We start from the raw sequence: 21,141 nt of genomic DNA, 5'->3' as shown, positions 1-21,141 counted from the left end.
CTCAAGAATCCTGCTAGCAGCTGAAGGCCAGCGTGAATGGGATCATAACTTCAGCATACCAGCTGAGGTGCTCCGCTCTAGGCCATGACAAACCAACAAAGGTTCTTCAACTAGTTTTCAAAAAGAATCTCAAGGGGCATACCCTAGGGAAGAAAGCTCACATGACCAGTTTTGGGGAAAACAGATGGCAGCACCTGTGAGAGTGAAGACCACAGTGCCCACAGAGAAACTCTTACAGTAACATAGGCAAGATAAAAAGGACCTTAAGTAGAAGAAATAAAAACAAGAAGGTATGTTCAAGGAGAAAGCTCTCAGGGTTTTCATGGGGGACAGTGGGACAGGATACAGAATGACTTACAGTACTTTGGTTACTAAGCAAGTAAAGCAGTTAACATATCCTGGAACATAACCGCTTGAAACACCAGCTACTCTGATTTAGAGTTTAAATACCGGGTGAAAGACAACAGGAGCAGCCATGATAAAGCGTAAGAAGCAATATAGATTATTTTAATTTTTTTGGTGGAAGCACGGTGGGAATCAAATATAAAGTGACGGTGTTTGTTTGAAAAATGTGAGGTTCAAGAAATCTGTGATACTGGAATGCTGCTGAGTACAGATTTAGATAAGTTTACAATTCAGGAAGAATTCAGTTTTGAAACCATCGTTCTGAAAGCTATAGGAAAATAGTTCTGAAAATTTGGAACTATGGTCATGGAAATAGGATTGCACAGTGAAATCATAAAAGGCTAAGAAACATCTAAGGTGAGAACTCTAGGGGAATATCATATTTAAAGGGTGGGAAATGGAGGCCAGCAAAGGAGAATGAATACCAGGGAGGAGAATCAGAACAGAAGTTCAATACTAAAGACAGAGATTCCCAAACTTTTCTGCCCAGGAGTCTTTAGACAATACTGATATGTGGCTCCAGCCCAGGCTCTGTTACATAATATGGTATGAGCGTCAATGTGGATTTTCAAAGACTCCAGGTGATTTCAATGTGCAACCAAATTTGGGAATCCCTGATTTAAGAAAAACAATGTTTTAGAAAGAAATAGTTAAGGGTGAGTTTCTTAGACTAAAGTTTGACACAATGGTGATACTAATATACTAAAGTATATTAGTACTTTTAATCTTTTACTTCCTAATATTTACTTACCTTATTTTTTCAATTATATCTTCCAAAAGATACTCCACAACCGGAAAAGTAAAGCCAGGTATATGTATCATTGGACAGTTACCTATTATGGTAGATAAAACATAAATCTGTATTCAAATGTTAAAAAAAAATCAACTGTAAATAGGACAATGACTGCATTAGTTTTAACTTCAGAAAAGGGTCCTGAAACTTACAGCTATACCTTATTTTTCCATATCACATTTAATAAAAACAGCAATTTAGTCTTCATTCAGTAGCAATTTACTGTTACCAAACTGTATACACACCTCACAGTTCTACAACGTAACCCAGAATACCAAAAAATAGCATATTTTAAGTTGGATTCAAGACCTATTAAGTCTATTTCTCTTCATCATTAGCCAAGATGGTGCCATGAGAACCTAAGTTTTATTGAAATCTACATAAGGAACATGACCTCTCTGGCATCCAGAATTAGGGAAAGAAAGGAGTAGTTACAGCAAGAACTAACCAAATATTAAACTACTGTTTACTATTTTATAGAATCACTAGTTAAAAAAGAAGTCTCTCAGTACGGTTACTTAAATGTTATTTAGGTTCTGTATCAAACAAAATAAACCATATTCTCTGTAAACAAACGCCAAAGTTACGGCACAAATGGAAGTAACTGAAGTGGCACCACAACTTTGAGTACACTTAGCCTCTGACCTGTGTAAGTTGACTCAATGTTAGTTCTGGATTTCTCATCAAAAGGACTGAGACAGAGACAAAAACAAAGTAACGCTCTGAAGGTCAACTGGGCTGATTACAAACACATTAAATATAGTGCTATTCCATTTTAACGTCCTCCCATGTCTCCTCCTTCCCCAAACAATTTAAGCAGTAGAGACAGTAAGGCATAATTTTAAAAGAATGTACTCTGCAGCTACTCAAATTTAGGTTCTCTTTTATTTCTTGGCTACTCCATGCAGCTTGTGGGATCTTAGTTCCCTGACCAGAGATCGAACCCAGGCCCCAGCAGTGAAAGCACTGAGTCCTAACCACTGGACTCCCAGGGAATTCCCTCAAATTTAATTTCAAATCATCCTGACCCTCTGTTAATTATGCAAAGGTAAGCTACTTAACTATTCTGAGGTTGTTTTCCATCTGTAACAATAAGAATAGCACCTACTTCACAAGGTATCAATGAGCATTGATGAAGATAGGCCAAATACACTACCCAGCAAGCTGAAGGTATTCCACGGTTATCACTGATATCACAGTTACCGCTAGTTATCACTGTTATTAACAAATTGCCACTTTAGCCTGAGATACATAAAAGCTACAGAAGACTATCAAAAAAAGTTAATAAATTTTTCAAATCTGTGGTTTGATTAATGTCACCTTAATTATCTGGTGGTAGCACCAAAAGGCTACATCTCTTCACTACAAGACCAGAGATGATGCCACCATTTTAAAAAACTACTAAAGAGGGCTTCCCTGGTAGCTCAGCGGTAAACAATCTACCTGCCAATGCAGAAGACATGGGTTCAATCCTGGTATGGGAGGATCCCACATGCTTCTGGTGGAGAAGGCAATGGCAACCCACTCCACTACTCTTGCCTGGAAAATCCCAGGGACGGAGGAGCCTGGTGGGCTGCCATTTATGGGGTTTCACAGAGTCGGACACAACTGAGCAACTTAGCAGCAGCAGCAGCACATGCTTCTGGAGCAGTTCATGTGCCACAACTACTGAGCTCATATACTGTAACTAAGCCTGAGGACCTAGAGCCTGTGCTCTGTAACGTGAAGCCACTGCAATGAGAAGCCCGTGCACCACAACTGGAGAGTAGCCCCTGCTCCCCACAACTAGAGAAAAGCCCAAGCAGCAACAGACACAACACAGTCAAAAATAAAAAAGTATTTTAAAAACTACTACAGGGAGAAGGCACTGGCGACCCACTCCAGTACTCTTGCCTGTAAAACCCCATGGATAGAGGAGCCTGGTAGGCTGCAGTCCATGGGGTCGCTAAGAGTCGGACACGACTGAGCGACTTCACTTTGACTTTTCACTTTCATGCATTGGAGAAGGAAATGTCAACCCACTCCAGTGTTCTTGCCTGGAGAATCCCAGGGACGGTGGAACCTGGTGGGCTGCCATCTATCGGGGTCACACAGAGTCGGACACGACTGACGTGACCTAGCAGCAGCAGCAGAGGGTAGATTGGAGAAGGGTATGGCAACCCACTCTAGTACTCTTGCCTGGAGAATCCTGGCGACAGAGGAGTCTGGTGGGCTGCCGTCTATGTGGTCGCACAGAGTCAGACACGACTGAAATGACTTAGCAGCAGCAGCAGAGGGTAGGTAAATATTCAAATATAATTCATCGCTAAACATTGACTACTTGCATCACTAAACATCTGAAAACATTTTTTAAAAACCTGCTTCTAAATTCAGTGGTTTTGTGATAACTCTGTAAAGTAACAATCATAAATTTTACTCACCAAAATATTCGGAAAATTTCTCAGCATTCAATGTCGCACTCATCAATACTACTTTCAGGTCAGGTCGATAACTGAGAAGATCTTTAACAACAGTCATTAAAACATCTGACTGTAGATTTCTCTCATGGATTTCATCAAGCACGATATGACTAACACTGGACAGATGGCTACAACAGAAGCATGAAGTTTGCTACTTGGCACAAAATCAAAAACAGAACCATTTTACTTTTACATAATAATAAAACCCTATGTAATAAAAACATCTTTTGATGATGTTTAACTAGATGTCCTGAGATGCTGAAACATACTCACGGGTCTGACTGAAGCCACTGAAGGATGATTCCTGTTGTACAATATAAGATAGAACCTTGTTTCCTTGGCAACCGACTGTGAATAAAAGACATGAATTAATTCTTGGTTTTCTTTACTAATGAACTATTAAATACCACAAACGTTTAAGAGAAAATCTTCAATTTAAAAAATGTTTTCGGTTTTAATGAAAAACTTCATCCTTAATTTTTTTAGTTACCAGAACTCCTAGAGCACAGTAATGAGAAATACTAGCTTCAAGTTCATTATACATTATTTTTGTTATAAATACAACGTTAATGATTTCTTTACAAGACCTACCATTCAGAAAAAGACCAAATATTTAGGAAACTCAACTTGTTTAGTGACTGGAAAATCAGTTCATTTAAAAAGATAAACAGAATTTTGAGCTGCAGAGGACTACAAAAATACAGTGGAGGGGGGTGGGAGTTAAGATACAAAGTAAATTAAGGTAGGTCAGAGGCTCCATGGCAGTACCAAAACGTATAGGAGGCCACTCCTTTAGGAGAATGACGGTCTACCAACATATCCAGGAAAAATGTCCTCATTCTGAACATTTCCGAGTGTAAAAGACATCTTAAAGTGAAAAAAAGTGAAGTGACAGTGCTGGTTCCTCAATCGTGTCCGACTCTTTGAGATCCCCATGGACTGTAGCCTGCCAGGCTCCTCTGTCCATGGAATTTTCCAGGCAAGAACACTGGAGTGGGTAGCCATTCCCTTTTCCAGGAGATCTTCCCAACCCAGGGATCGAAAGACATATTAAAATGGCAATTCAAATCTGAATTTGGATCCAAAAAAAAAAAAACTGATTTTGTGGGTTGCAAGCCTATGTTGCAGTTACTGCAAATGTTAATTCTAAAGACAATAACCAGCATAAAAATTTGGGGGAAAATCTTTTTTTTTTTTTTTAAATCTCTGATAACTTCAAAGTTTCACTAAACTCTACCTATAAACAAGAAGTGAACATTCTTGGAATTCTCTGGTGATCCACTGATTAGGACTCAGCCCTTTCACTGCTGAGGGCCTGGGTTCAATCCCTGGTCAGTGAACTAAGATCTCACAAGCTGCCTGGCATGGCCAAAACCAAAACAAGTGAACACTCTTTACCTCTGGAGCCGAATTTGGTATCCAGTACTATTACCACCGCCACAAGATTCCGCTCTTTCTGCAGCCACTCTCTCTGCAACCTTTAATTAAGATAAAATAAAGTTACAAAGAAAACATTTCCTTTAGGGTAAATATCCTAAATGTCTGTGAAAATCTGGAGTTGTTGAAACACTACTCATTAGATAACGAGAAACATTAAAATCTGAGGTATCTAAAATTGTTCCCTTTAAGAGCTGAAGACTACCTGCTCTGAAATTCTCCCTCCTAACTATTTCCAAAGCAACTTTCTATAAGTCCTCTCTGTCTTAAAAACAGTTGGATATTTTAATCTAAACTCGTAAAGGTTGAATATAATTTGAGAGTAACTATATACTTGATATTTTTTCTGATGATTATTTTTTGTAGATTGGCAGGTTTAGTTCTTAACTCTTGGTTAAGTTCTTAGAGTTATGGCTGCTAAAGATAAGCTCTAGACAGATGAAATCTTATAAACCAATACTGATTTGTGCAACTGAAAGTAACCAACAGTCATTTAGTGACAGAGCAGTGATTTATGAGGTTAGAAATAGAAAATGACAATTAACTTTTAAGAAATACTTCAGAAGTAAAATTTCCCAATCATCATATCCTGGATACATTAACTTAGACCATTACTTCACTGTTTACTGTTGATTAAACTGCCCATTTAAATACCAACAGATCCTGGGGGGGAAAAAAAGCAACGAAATAACCTAATTAACATTTCTGTTTACTGTCAATTTATAGTAGCGTGCTGCAGCCCATGGGGTCACAGAGTCAGACACAAGTGAGCGAATGAACTGAACTTATAGTCATATTTTAGTGAAAACGATAAAATTAGATTTTTAACCAAAGTCTAGCTATATAATAGTGTTATAACAAAAGAGGCTTATTTTTCACCATTCTGTGAACTTATGCCATTTCTAAGAATATTATCTTCCCACAAACATGGCAGCTTTACTTTTTTAAAATAGTTATCTCTTAGGAACTATAACTTAAACGTATACTGTGGTTCCTACAAAATGTTGCTGTAATTGGTAATGCAGTTCCTGACCACAGATTCTGTATAAAATGACTTAGAGATGTAATAAATAACACTATCATAAAATCAAATACAACCGGGAAAGCTTCATAATTTAAATTTACACAAAGAATTACATAACACTGAAATAAATGTACTGTACACTTGATATTGTAAGAAACCCCAAACATCTTTACAGAACATATAACTCATATATTTAACTAGGTCATCTAACTAAACACAAACCAAAAACGTTATCTACAATAAACATGTAGTTAATACCTGTTTCAAAATAAACTCCAAACACCTTATTTTTCTACGACAAATTCCCTAATACTGAATTGCACTAAAAAATCAGAAATATTGCTGTCATTCAGTACGTATACACTGAAAAAAAAGAGCTGAAAACAGTATTAAAGGAATCAAGGAGTAAAATGTAAAGTATCTAATGATGGAGATTATTTGAAGCTCATACTCAATTCTATAAACATTATCAGCTTTTCATTTAGTTTTATAGAAAATTGCCTGGATTTGCAATTTATCTTGAACTCCTAAACATCTGTTATCAATGAGAGAGGTCATTCAATTTCTTGGTCTTTACTACCAAATACTTGCGAACCAAATTTTGCTTTCATAGCAACATATCCTAAACCTAATTAAGAACCACCCCAACATTCAAAATCAGTAATTTCTAGCAAGACTACATAGAAGAATGGAAAAAAAAAATGTTGGGAATTTTAACAAGTGAGAGATTACTTACTGAAATGGCACTAATTCTTCTTGGCTGAGTACAAACTATCCTACAAGCAGATCCTTTTCCTCTTTCAATGTAGTTATCCAAAATGAACTGAGTAACTTGAGTGGTTTTTCCACAACCGGTTTCACCACTTATCACTGTTACCTGATGGTTATCAATCATATTTACCAATTCCTATTTCAAAAGGAGAAAAAAGTGAAGAACATCACATGTTGACTAAGTCTGAAAAGTTACCTGAATCTTACTGAACTGAAGGTTGCTTTAATAAGCATATTAATACTTGAAAATTCTGTTATATGCAATGCTGGCAGTTTGGGTATCTGGATCTACCGATTTTCAAGAGATGAGGCACCAAATTTTAAGAAGAACAGAGCCATGGCTCTGTTAAAGAAAAGCACACAAGGCAAAGGAAACAGCTTATAAATTTATGCTGATTGCAGCCATGAAATTAAGACGCTTACTCCTTGGAAGGAAAGTTATGACCAACCTAGAGAGCATATTAAAAAGCAGAGACATTACTTTGCCAACAAAGGTCCGTCTAGTCAAGGCTATGGTTTTTCCAGTGGTCATATATGGATGTGAGAGTTGAACTACAAAGAAAGCTGATCGAAGAAGAATTGATGCTTTTGAACTGTGGTGTTAGAGAAGACTCTTGAGAGTCCCCTGGACTGCAAGGAGATCCAACCAGTCCATTCTAAAGGAGATCAGTCCTGGGTGTTCATTGGAAGGACTGATGCTAATGCTAATCCAATATTTTGGCCACCTCATGTGAAGAGTTTACTGACTGGAAAAGACTCTGATGCTGGAAGGGATTGGGGGCAGGAGGAGAAGGGGACGACAGAGAATGAGATGGCTGGACTTGATAGACATGAGTTTGAGTGTACTCCGGGAGTTGGTGATAAACAGGGAGGCCTGGCGTGCTGTGATTCATGGGGTAGCAAAGAGTCGGACACGACTGAGCGACTGAACTGAACTAAAAGAATTAACATTAATTAAAAAGAATGTTGACATGTGGGTCTATTGAATATAAGGCAAATCCCCTGAAAAAAACTACTGAGAACATCAAGGATTTATGTTATAAATCATAAATATGGCTTTGTCTACAGGACAAGTTTTATATACTGTTTGAGAACAAGGAAGAGTATAATTTAAGCCTATTCCCTTTTAAAGAGTTAAAACAGAGCCAAGTTTTAAATAACTAACATCAAATGGCTAAAATTCAGATACTATCTGGAAAACTGCCTACTCAGGAAAGATCTTCTTATAGACAATCACAAATATTTTCAAATTAGTAGTACTAACAAAACCATCCCACCACTACTTCAAAAGGGTGTTAGGAGTTATTTTCAATCTATGAAATAGTCTAACTTGAAAACTCACCATTTAAAAATTTATCTAATACCTCATATATATCAGAACAAATTCCAACAAAGTAACAGCTAGAAGTACTTAGAAGCAGGCCAAATTCCATTCAAAAGGTATTTACTAGGGGTCTATAGAATGTAAAGCACTGTTCTAAGTAAAGAGGCACATAGTGACCAAAACAGACTGTCCTTAAGAAAGGTAAAGTCAAAACAAAGGAAGGCTGAGAGGTCAGGGAAGGATGGGAGACTATATTATTCTATATAGGGAGACTGTATGAGGAAACATAAACTTACCAGTGAAAATTCTATTTTTAAACTCTATCATGGACATAAAGAAAGAAAAATTTTCAGTAAAACTGCTTCAGAAATTTTTTTTTGGTCTTTCAACAATTCAAAAGAATAAAATGAACTTCCAAGACCATCCTTTAGGGAAAGGTTCATTAATTTATATTTCTTCTTGATTCAGAACTTAAATGTATTTAAGCATTTTGCAAAACATTAAATAGTGTATAAAAATTTTACCTTTTGCATTCCATATGATGGCAGCTTTTCCCTGAAACGCTGAAATTATAAAAAAAAATTTTTTTTAATCTTTTACAAGAGAAATGTAATCAAATTATAATCCTGGTAAATAGAATATATCATAGATAAACATATTAAGAGTCCAAAAGTATTTTCTATTACCACATAGCTTATGTGAGGTGTCAAGACTTATCTTGGAAAATAGCACAATGACAGGCATCAAGCAAGTAGAAAAATGTTTATCAAAAAAATAGTAACTTAAAGGAAAAAAATAAATGGCATATTACCAAGGATGAAAAAAGTTGAGCTCTTAAAAACACTTAAATTTTAAACCTGGTTCTGGTACTAGCTGTGCAAGCACAGGTATGTCACTGAACCTAAGATTCTTTTTCCTCCTGTGAAACAGGCACGTGTAATCTCCTACACAGGGCTGCTGAGGTTTAAATGATGTGGAACATAGGAAGCATTTACAACATGCCTGACCAAAAGGAAGACCAACCATTTCTTCTTTCTCTGCACTAGATCAATTACTCATCTTCAAGAATATCTGAGTTCTGTCCTCCATACAAAGCAGAGATGGCAGCTAACTCTGCGTTCCTAAGGTTATACAAGCAGCTCAGCTCTCAGGTAAAATATTCTCAATAACTTCATCTTGAAATCTTCTCTGTCCCTAATACATATTTTCACTCAAAAGGCATCAAACAGCTACAGCATTTGGTCCCTAGACAACCTCAGCTGATCTGTTTTAATAAGGATATTCAACCTTCATTGAGCCAAAAGATCTTTTCTTTCCTACAGGAGATACAATGATCTGCCTTTCTCAAAAATGGCAGTACATATCTGCACATTAAAGACATGGCTCTCAGAATTCCCTGTTTTCTCTTAAAAAAGAAAAGTGAACATTACATCTATCTCTAGAACGTCCACAAAGCATTCAATTTTATGTTTTAGCAGAAGGGACCTTGCCCAGGAAAAGAAAATACTGAAAAATTTTCAAGAGAACTCAGTTGCCACAGTTCTGTGTTTAAAGTGTCAGTGTATATAAGCACATCATATGACTTTTGAGGGATTTAATTTTAACATCTGTAAAAGGAAAGAGTGGATTAGATGTTCCAGAAGAAAACAACTTTACAATTCTAACCACCCTGTCTCTTATGACATCTCACTAATAGTCTAGAAATATTAAATTTAAAGAGTGATTTTTTTTCCCCCATTTGCACTACCCATTTCTTAAATATTTCGTCTCTTCATCATATAAACTGTGAGACAGGCTCCTTATGTGTAATTCCATTCTCACTACTTTTCTATACTATGGGTGGGTGGGTGGAAGGGATAGTGTAGGGGTGGGGGGATTCTCAGAGGATGGCTTGTTCACTCATCTAGATATCAGGCAGCTACCTCTAACCATAAATACATTTTTATCAAGAAGAGATGACAAGTAAAAATCTTTTCTTTCCATTACCTGCATTTCAATATACCGAAGGTCAGTTTTTTTCTTTTGTAAATCTTCCAATAATTGTTGGTCTACAGTTGCATCTGGTTCATTTTCTTGCAAGAGATATTCAGAATCACGGTCAATGTATTTGTCCCTGATTCTAAATGGTCTCTTTTCTTGATGTATCATTTTTTTTTCCTGATGCTCAACATTCTTTACTGAATTTAGTTTGTTCTCAGCAGGAGCTTCAGTACCGTATCTATTTTGAAAAAATACAAAAATGATAAAGGTTAAATAAAGATCCACTCAGGCCCTGAAAAAAATAGAACAATATGCTGTTTAATGATTTCAAAATCACCAAAATCAAGTCCTTATTCTTTTATCTTAGTAGAGCAATATGAAAATACTTAAATTCTTTTAATAAATTCAATTTTTTCCACCCCACAAACAGATACTGCCAGATAGGTTATTCCTTGTGGTAGTTAAAACAATAAACATCCACCCAATAGTCATTCCTTCATTGCAATGACTTAAGTGTTTTTCTTTACTTAATTTTCTGAGCCTTGTTTCATTTCACTCCATTTTCTTCCTGCTACCGTTTCTGAAGTACAAATGGGATGCTATATTACACAGTCCCAGAAAAACTACTTCTAATTTGCCCTGATGATAGTTTCTATGAATTTCCTAAAACATCAATTTAACTTCTTACAGATCTCCTCCACAAGAGAATTTTGGAAATACAAAGGTGGGTAGTTAGAACAATAAATAATAACTTCATCAGCCTCCTATGTAAGTAGATTATTCCTACCATTAAACTCTTCTGTGGGAATAAGGATACCACCTAGATTTTTAAATCTTTCACTAACCCTGCTCAATCTACATAAAAAGAAAAAATACTTTGAGGCTAAATTTCACTTAAAAAAGAGTCTAACACAATATTTATTATCATTTTTGCAAGCAAATGCTCTTAAAACAAGTGTCACTCTGTTCATTTTTTTTAAAAGAATACTTTTTGTTTTACCTATGATCTTCGGGAGCAAACCAGGATATCTGTGCTTCTTCATCTTTATCATTCTTAGTTTGCACAGAATGTAGCAGCTGTACAATTTGTTCTTCTCGACGTTCATCCATATGTACTACAGCTCTCTATTTTGTGCAAAGGAAAAAGCACCCTTATCAACGTGAGAAAACGTGCAAAATCATCTGACAACTAAAAAAATAAAAGCAACACAATATATGTTCAGCAAACATATAAAAGAAAGTTAAACTCACCCCCCACTTGCCTTCCACTTTTCTACTATGTGTCTATAAAATCAGCTCTAATATAACTGGTGAAGAAAGCATTATTTATGTCCTTTACTAAAACTTTGGTGCTCTTTCTACCCTTGCATTATACTGTTACTTTTTTCCTATCTTAAAATTTAAAAGATACAATTAAATTTAATAAACACAAATGTTCTGACAAAAACAAAAGTTAAAAATGCAAGAAATATTTTGGTGGCAATGAGCATTTAAATCTCTTACATTATAAATATTCTCACTTAAAAAGTGAGAATTAAAACTTGTAATATTAATTTTATATTCACAAAAAGGTAAGATGACTGAAAAACAAAATAGCCCCTGAAAAATATATAGACTTTTTTGGCAAATTATTTTTAATGAGGTTTTCTGCACAATGAGGCCTCAGAGGCCATGGCAGTGAATTCAGGAATGTTGAAATTCCAAACCTGAATCGAGCCTTTTTCTGTAGGTTGTCTCCTAACTTTCTTCCAGTTACATTACTTTTCACTTTACCTCACCCTCTGCCTGAAGAATCTCAGACACATATTTTAGGTTTCATGACTTATCAAGGTATTTAATTTTTTGATTATTCCCCTCCTGCTCTGGACATTCTCAAATATTCTTTCAGCTTATAATTGGAAACTCCTGGCAAAGGAGACTCACAATGTTGTCCAAATTATTGGGAAGAGGCTCTGTGGTCTTTATTCTCATGAGAACTCTTCAGTGAACTCCAATGGTCAAGTAATGTGAGTAGAAAACCTCTACCGTGATAATTCATTAAGATCTATGAGCTATCTACTTCTACTGTAACACGATTTAGTCTTCTCTAGTACACCTTTTGGAGAAGGAAATGGCAACCCACTCCAGTGTTCTTGCCTGGTGAATCCCAGGGACGGCGGAGCCTGGTGGGCTGCCGTCTATGGGGTCGCACAGAGTCGGACACGACTGAAGCGACTTAGCAGCAGCAGCAGCAGTACACCTTTCCTCTCCACAGGCTCCCTACCATCAAGTTCATGATGATAGGACTTGAACACAGTCAAACCTCTTCACTTTTAAAACAAAAACAAATATCCTCCCTTGAATTCTCCCACCCCTAACTTTTCTTCCTTTCCACTGTACACCTGCCTGGAAGTGCCCCATTTCTTCCTCTTTCCTTCTCCAGGGACTTCACTGTAATCTGGTTTTTAATTCCACAACTCCATGAAAAGTGCTCTCATCAAGGCTACCAATTACATTGTTGCTAAATCCAAGACACTCTGAACTCTTATACTGACATCAGTGCAGCATTTGCCACTACTGATTACTTTCATTTTTTTATATTCTTTTTCTCCCTAAAGGATTCTCCTGGATTCCAAAACAACATCCACATCCTTATTTTTCTCTTCTCTGAAGGCTCTTCCTAGATCTTTCAAGCTTCTCTTCCTCAGCCCCTACCTTTTCTTGTTCATTATACAGCCTGAGTGATCAGCAGGTCAGCAGTATTGACGTCATCTGGGAGCCTGTGAGAAAAGCTGTATCTGACACCACCCAAGTTCTACATTTTTACAAGATGCCAGGTGATTCAGGTTTCAGAAGCAATGGTCTACAGATTTCAGACTTGTCCCCATCACTATTCCCATTCACTTCTATATCCCAACTACTAGGCATAGTCCCACAAACTGGTCAGATGTTCAACTGCAGTCTAGATATCTCTAGGCATCAGATCCACACAGCCTTCTATTTCCCTGAAACCACCACTTATATGCCCTATAATACCACTCTTGGTGTGCTTAAGCTGATCCCATCGTTTTCCTCCAATAAGTGTGCTCTTTGTAGTCATTAGTATCATTCATTCACACCTGCTTTCCCCTTCCTCCGGATAAAATCATCTTGAGTCTATCTCCTAAAACACTTGAAGCTGTCCACTTCCTGCCATCTCTACTGCCCATGTTCTAATTCAAGGTGTCATTCCTCACCTGAATTACTACAGGGGCTACTTAACTGGTCTCCCTGTCCCAGGATTGTCTCTTCTTCAATCCATTCTCTATACTGCTACCCAGAGTGAATTTAAACACAAATCTAACACTTCATTTTTGCTTAAAATGCTTTAATGACTTGCTAGAGTTCTTAGGAGAAAGACTGTCAGAGCTCTGCTTATCTTCTAGTCCAGGACCTTTCATATTGCTGTCTGTACAATGAAAGTATCATGACCAGCATTGAAGGGGGGCAGGCGGAGAGGGCAGAAAGGTATAAACAAAAACAAAAGCCCCAGGGCAATGTACAGGTAATTATTTTATGAAACATCTTGTTCAGTTATACATGAGTACTGGGTTGCAATATAGTCCGTTTTGTGCCCTCCTCAGCCATGCCCTTACTTGTTCAGTTCTTTGAACACATTCCTCCTGACCTCTAGGCTGTGGTGCATGCTGCTGCTTCTGCTGAAAAATCCCATTCCAAGACCCCAAGTCACAAACACAAATATGCCTTCTCAAGTTTCAGCTTAAGGGTTTCTTTTTCTAGGGAACCTACTAGGCTCTTCCTAGTTTGAGTTAGAAGATAAGCCCATAGCTTCCTTACTGTAATACTTAAACATTGTATTCTAACTGCCCTACGGCACCTAACACACCACAATTTGTGTAAGGTATGGACTATATCTAGCTTATTAACACAGCGCCTCTGATACTATCTCAAATACATTAGAGTCTCAAAGATATCTGTTGAAACTGTAACGATGCATCATTAGAACACAGTTACTATAAGCAAAGAGATTAAAAGATAAAAGTTATGGGATTCCTGACTGGGAAGCAAGCAATCATGTAGGGCTGAAAGTGATCAAAAAAAGAAAGGCTGAGCCAAATTATTGAAATATTTCAAAAAACTGAAATATTTAGTAGAGAAAATAGATAATTTTAGAGAATGGTATGAGAACTATAATAAAAAAGCAAAAATAAAAGTATGTTTACGAAAGCTTTGGGAAATGAGCTCAGAAAGGTATGGTACATAAAAGGAAATTTGATACACAGAATCCAAATTGCCAAGATTCCTGGAAAACACAATAGGATGCGACTGAAATGTATCAGACCGAGACAGAAGTGATCTGGCTTTCAAACTGTCAGCGAGAGAATGAGATGATCTAAGGCTCTACAAGAGACAGATTTTATGGGAAGGAGTAGAAATAGAAATCATCCTAAAGGAGATCAGTCCTGGGTGTTCACTGGAAGGACTGATGTTGAAGTTGAAACTCCAATACTTTGGCCACCTGATGCGAAGAGCTGACTCATTTGAAAAGACCCTGATGATGGAAAAGATTGAGGGCAGGAGAAGGGGACAAAAGAGGATGATACGGTTTGATGGCATCACCAACTCGATGGACATGGGTTTGCGTGAACTCTGGGAGTTGGTGATGGACAGGGAGGCCTGGCGTGCTGCGGTTCATGGGGTCGCAAAGAGTCGGACAAAACTGAGCGACTGAACTGAACTGAAGGCTCTACAAGAGTCAGATTTCATGGGAAGGAGTAGAAATAGAAGACCAGATAGTTAAGATTCAGGGACAGACAACAAAATAGTGGCTTGATCTATGCTAACTACTGTGGAGATAGGTGGTTAGATTTGAGATATATTAAGAAGGAAAACAGATTTGCTGAAATGAAAGAAGAATCCAAAAAAATCTCATTTTGGCCTTGACAAATGAAAAAATGGCAGTAACTTGTACTAAAATGGAGAAGGTTTTGGGAGGTGGTGGAAGTCAAGAGTTTAGTTCATAATCATGCAATGTACAACTGGCTTCAGGTGGAAATAACAGATTTTCCTGATTTGCTTAATGTTTCATCTGTTTAGTTCTTATTTTTCCAACTAGACTGTAAGCTCCTTGAATACTGTTCAGATCTCCATAGCATCATGCATAAAACCTTGTGCGAAAAAAGGGGTAAAAAAAAAAAATTGATACAGTTCTTGGGAAGTTACTATGTATAGTCTGTAATACTAATCACTCAATCATTCTCCCAATTTCAAGACGACTTAGATGTGCTTCCCTTAATTTTCAAAAAAAGTTTGCTCAATGAACACCCTAATTTTTGCATGTCAAATACGTTGTTTGAAGAATAACGGTAAGTTGTTAAGGTAAATGGATAATGCTCCCCCCAAATTCAATAAAAATGACATAGATAAAAGGAAAACAAAGAAATGGGATGACTGAAACACAGAAGCCTAAATGGTGATTCGATCACACTCTGCATCTACTATGAAAGATGCTTTTTAAGTCAGTAGAAAGCTACTGTAAAGCTCATATTAAGAAAACTTCGGTTTAATCATATATATAATTATTAGAATAGGCCACTCGGGGAACTTTAATGGTTCCTTTACTACAGACAGGTGTTTAGTATACAATTCAAAGGAACAACTGCCAGCTGAAGACAAAAGACTAAACCAAATCAACTCCCGAAACTTCTTCCACTTCTAGGATCCTAGGTTTCCTTCTCAAAGAGCTGTTAATCAGCAGAAATCTCCGCAGCCCACCGTAAAAATAAAAAACCTGAGTTTGTGCTTATTTTAATAGTAAAGTGAAAGCTGGAAGGCTCTACTTTCAAAATAGTGCTTGACAGTTTTGTTCCACGCAAACCTGTATTTAATGTATAAAACCGCTATTTTAGAGTTCATCAGGCAAATAACTTAAATGAAACTAACATTACCATAACGGAAAGGTTAGCCAGAGATACTACGTGATACCCAATAAAGTTAATTCCGGATGGACCTTCAATCTAATATTTGGTTCCCAGTTTTGTCTTTCAAGCGGAGCATACTCTTGGTCCGCATAAACCTCAACAGCTCCAGGAAAGATGCGCATGGCCAACGTTACCGCTGCAGTATCCACTACAGGAAGTTTTAGCACTTGCACTCCACAAAGCACATACACCAGTTAAAAAAAAAAAAAGTTTAAAAAAGGCGGGGGGCGCGGAAGGCTGGAAAAGAAACCTGTTCAGCCCCATCCTCCCTCCACTACCGAGTCTCAGTTTACCTCCTGCCTCTCTGCTTCCTTGTTCTTCTGGCCTTGTTTCTTCGCGTACCATAAACCGATTTCGCGGCCTTTCAGGTGCCCGGGATGTCGGCCTCGGCCGCCTCGACCACCCCCTCCGCCGCCGCCGCCGCCGCCTCCAGAGCCTCGGTTCCCCCCATGGCCTCCTCCATGGTTGCCTCCATAGCTTCCTCCGTAACCCCCGCCAGAGCTGCGGGGGCCACCATCACGGCCCCAGTTCTGATGGTAACCATAGCTCATTGTCCCAGCAGACCTCAACTCTTCAGTACCTGCAACCGCTGGAAATGGCGACTGGGGCCGGAAGCCGGTGCGCGTCCACTTCCGCTTTGTTTCCGGCGCCCAGCGCAAGAGGGAGGGACATTGAACACCACAAGCAGACGTTTCCTGTGACGTCACAGGACGCCGGCCCGGGAGGTCCCCGGGTTGGCTCAGGTGAAATCTGTGTTGTGCTCAGAGATGTTTACCTTTATAGATTTGGAGGGAAAGCAAGGGGGAGGCTCATAGGTTTTCTTTCCTGAAGTCCAGCATGTGAGGAAACGGGTTTGGGGTTTTAGTTTATTCTCTTGGGAGTTTGCTTCCCAGTAGGCCTTGTAAACGTCGGTTGGGACAGTGAAAGAACCTGTAAGTGGAATATTTTTTCCCCTAACGTCTTTAAGAAATTAATTCCTTTTTAAATTTTTGAACAGGTGGCTGAAAACAGCCTCACACCTGTTTCAAATCTATGGTTAAGTATAAGAACGTTCCTGCCTCTCTTAAAGGATTGTCGTTATTTACTGCGTTTATCTAAAGGCATGAGCCTGCTGCTGCTGCTGCTAAGTCACTTGAGTCGTGTCTGACTCTGTGCGACCCCATAGACGGCAGCCCACCAGGCTCCCTCATCCCTGGGATTCTCCAGGCAAGAACACTGGAGTGGGTTGCCATTTCCTTCTCCAATGTGTGAAAGTGAAAGTGAAATTGCTCAGTCATGTCTGACTCCTAGCGACCCCATGAACTGCAGCCTACCAGGCTCCTCAGTCCGTTGGATTTTACAGGCAAGAGTACTGGAGTGCGGTGACAGCGCCTTCTCCTAACATGAGCCCGCTAACCCAAATTCAGTGCAGAGCACTTGTCCAGTTAGAACTGGACATGGAACACCAGACTGGTTCCAAATAGGAAAAGGAGTACGTAAAAGTTGTATATTGTCACCCTGCTTATTTAACTTATATGCAGAGTACATCATGAGGAACGCTGGGCTGGAAGAAGCACAAGCTGGAATCAAGATTGCCAAGAGAAATATCAATAACCTCAGATATGCAGATGACACCACCCTTATGGGAGAAAGTGAAGAGGAGAGTCAAAAAGTTGGCTTGAAGCTCAACATCCAGAAAACTAAGATCATGGCATCTGGTCCCATCACTTCATGGGAAATAGACAGGGAAACAGTGGAAACAGTGACAGACTTTATTTTGGGGGGCTCCAAAATCACTGCGGATGCTGATTGCAGCCATGAAATTAAAAGACGCTTACTCCTTGGAAGGAAACTTATGACCAACCTAGACAGCATATTAAAAAGCAGAGACATTACTTTGCCAACAAAGGTCCATCTAGTCAAGGATATGGTTTTTCCCGTGGTCATGTATGGATGTGAGAGTTGGACTGTGAAGAAAGCTGATAGCCAGAGAACTGATGCTTTTGAACTGTGGTGTTGGAGAAGACTCTTGAGAGTCCCTTGGACTGCAAGGAGATCCAACCAGTCCATTCTAAAGGAGATCTATCCTGGGTGGTCATTGGAAGGACTGATGCTAAAGCTGAAACTGCAATAGTTTGGCCACCTCACGTGACGAGTTGACTCACTGGAAAAGACTCTGATGCTGGGAGGGATTGGGGGCAGGAGGAGAAGGGGACAACAGAGGATGAGCTGGCTGGATGGCATCACCGACTCGATGGACATGAGTTTGAGTGAACTCCGGGAGTTGGTGATGAACAGGGAGGCCTGGCGTGCTGTGATTCATGGGGTAGCAAAGAGTCGGACACGACTGAGTGACTGAAGTGAACTGAACTTATACAGGGTTATCGTTATCATCTTTCTAAATTCCATATATATGCGTTAGTATACTGTATTGGTATTTTTCTTTCTGGCTTACTACACTCTGTATAATAGGTTCCAGCTTCATCCACCTCATTAGAACTGATTCAAATGTATTCTTTTTAATTACTGAGTAATACTCCATTGTGTATATGTACCAAAGCTTTCTTATCCATTCGTCTGCAGATGGACATCTAGGTTGCTTCCATGTCCTGGCTATTATAAATAGTGCTGCAATGAACATTGGAGTACATGTGTCTCTTTCAATTCTGGTTTCCTCAGTGTGTATGCCCAGGAGTGCAATTGCTGGATCATATGGCAGTTTTATTTCCAGTTTTTTGAGTAATCTCCACACTGTTCTCCATAGTGCCTGTACTAGTTTGCATTCCCACCAACAGTGTAAGAGGGTTCCCTTTTCTCCATACCCTCTCCAGCATTTATTGTGTGTTGACTTTTGGATAGCAGCCATTCTGACTGGCGTGAAATGGTACCTCATTGTGGTTTTGATTTGCATTTCTCTGATTATGAGTGATGTTGAGCATCTTTTCATGTGTTTGTTAGCCATCTTTATGTCTTCTTTGGAGAAATGTCTGTTTAATTCTTTGACCCATTTTTTGATTGGGTCATTTATTTTCCTGGAATTGAGCTGCAGGAGTTGCTTGTATATTTTTGAGATTAATTCTTTGTCAGTTGCTTTATTTGCTATTATTTCCTCCCATTCTGAAGGCTGTCTTTTCACCTTGCTTATAGTTTCCTTTGCTGTGCAGAAGCTTTTAATTTTAATTAGGTCCCATTTATTTATTTTTGCTTTTATCCATGAGCTATTCTTGAATAATCAAGTGGCTTGGCCACACAGGCTTGCAAATTTCCCTGGGAATATCCGGTTCATTTATACATATACTGATTTAAAGGTGCTGGAGATATTCACTGAACAAGACAAGTTTGACATCAACTTTCATTTGCTTACAGTCTTTAAGAGAAGATAAAGGCAAAAGAAATGTATGTTGTGAGTTAAAGGAAAATGCCATATGAAGGAGTTCAGAATACTTCTCTATGGCAAGAAAGATTATTTTGAACCGTAGCATTTGAATTCCTGAAATTTAAATGCCTAAAAACACGGCCTCCCAGAAGAACTCAGAAGATCTTTATTATCATAAATCCCTTCCTTGGGAGAGTAATCAGAGAAGATGGACTAGGTGGACTTTTGCTACTGGAGACTGCAAATCAGCATCACACCAAAAAGACTTGGTAACAAAAATATCATATCTTCCATCTATTCTCATAAAAGCACATTTATCTTTCTTTAAAAACATTTGTTTCCCCATGAATAGCTTTCTCCTCCTTCCCTTCCCTAAAAGATGATACATAAATGCCAAATTCTAACCACTGCTTTTAGGCACAATTCTGTGAACTCCTGTAGATAAGTGATTAAATCTGTTTTGTGTGTGTGTGTGGGTGTGCTCACCTGTGTCTGACTCTTTGGGACCCTATGGACTGTAGCCCACCAGGCTCCTGTGTCCATGGGATTTTCCAGACAAGAATATTGGAGTGGATTTTCATTTCCTTCACTTGCTAATCAGTCTTTTGTCAATCTAGTATGCCAAGTCCCAGAGAACTAAACATAGGAGGGTAAAGGAAAAAGTTTTTCCCCCACCCACCAATAGCCATAAGATGTTATAGCAAAAGAATATAATTTTGAAATAAATTTAGTTCTTTCTAAAGAATGAAAGGGTAAGCAGTAAATTATTACAGGTGGATGGAACGTTGTGCTTGAAGAAAGATGATGAAAATGTTGTGGAGTGAGAAAATTTCACACTGAAACTTAAGAAATTGATGGTTAAGGCCAAAGTGATAGAAAGGAGACTGGCCATAAAAGATATTCATGTCACAAAAAGAATAATACTTTTTAAATCAGGGAAATATTATTTTGACTGCTTTGAGTAGAAAGGAATGGAGAAGGCAAGAATGGATGTAGAGAGACTTAGGCTGTGATTTTGGGGAGACAGAATTGGATGACAGAACAAGATGGAATATGGGAAGGACTGGAATTAAGAAATACTAATTCTAAAGGAGATCAATCCTGGGTGTTCATTGGAAGGACTGATGCTAAAGCTGAAACTGCAATACTTTGGCCACCTCATGTGACGAGCTGACTCACTGGAAAAGAGTCTGTTGCTGGGAGGGATTGGGGGTGGGAGGAGACTGGGACGACAGAGAATGAGATGGCTGGATGGCATCACCGACTCAATGGACATGAGTTTGAGTGAACTCTGGGAGTTGGTGATGGACAGGGAGGCCTGGCGTGCTGTGATTCATGGGGTCGCAAAGAGTCGGACATGACTGAGCGACTGAACTGAACTGAATGGGAAAAAGATAGTCAAGATTTGGTAATTCACTGGATGTGGAGAATTAGAGGAAAGAGTCAGGTGACTCCCAAGTAGAAAATTTGAAAGATGATCAAATGGAGAGGTTCAGTTCAGTTCAGTAGCTCAGTCGTGTCCGACTCTCCGCGACCCCTTGAATCACAGCACGCCAGGCCTCCCTGTCCCTCACCAACTCCTGGAGTTCACTCAAACTCATGTCCACAGAGTCGGTGATGCCATCCAGCCATC

The 21,141-nt window shown here is 38.7% G+C and overlaps 1 protein-coding gene across 1 annotated transcript in view; it reads right to left on the bottom strand.

Moving 5' to 3' along the window:
• Positions 1 to 16,774, bottom strand: part of DHX36 (DEAH-box helicase 36) — a 44,780-nt gene extending 28,006 nt beyond the window's left edge. Inside the window, exons 1-9 of the mRNA XM_055411271.2 lie at positions 16,447 to 16,774; positions 11,194 to 11,318; positions 10,200 to 10,431; positions 8,738 to 8,776; positions 6,855 to 7,025; positions 5,056 to 5,135; positions 3,931 to 4,005; positions 3,619 to 3,785; positions 1,157 to 1,238 (exon numbers count right to left, since the gene is read on the bottom strand). Coding sequence (XP_055267246.2) covers positions 1,157 to 1,238; positions 3,619 to 3,785; positions 3,931 to 4,005; positions 5,056 to 5,135; positions 6,855 to 7,025; positions 8,738 to 8,776; positions 10,200 to 10,431; positions 11,194 to 11,318; positions 16,447 to 16,704 — 1,229 coding nt within the window. The 5' untranslated portion in view covers positions 16,705 to 16,774. The remainder of the gene's footprint in view (positions 1 to 1,156; positions 1,239 to 3,618; positions 3,786 to 3,930; positions 4,006 to 5,055; positions 5,136 to 6,854; positions 7,026 to 8,737; positions 8,777 to 10,199; positions 10,432 to 11,193; positions 11,319 to 16,446) is intronic.
• Positions 16,775 to 21,141: the final 4,367 nt, after the last annotated feature.

The sequence above is a fragment of the Moschus berezovskii genome, chromosome 1, assembly GCF_049115385.1.
Source record: "Moschus berezovskii isolate FMDL1 chromosome 1, NW_MosBer_1.0, whole genome shotgun sequence".
Lineage (NCBI taxonomy): Eukaryota > Metazoa > Chordata > Mammalia > Artiodactyla > Moschidae > Moschus > Moschus berezovskii.
This window is presented reverse-complemented; position numbering and strand designations above follow the sequence as displayed.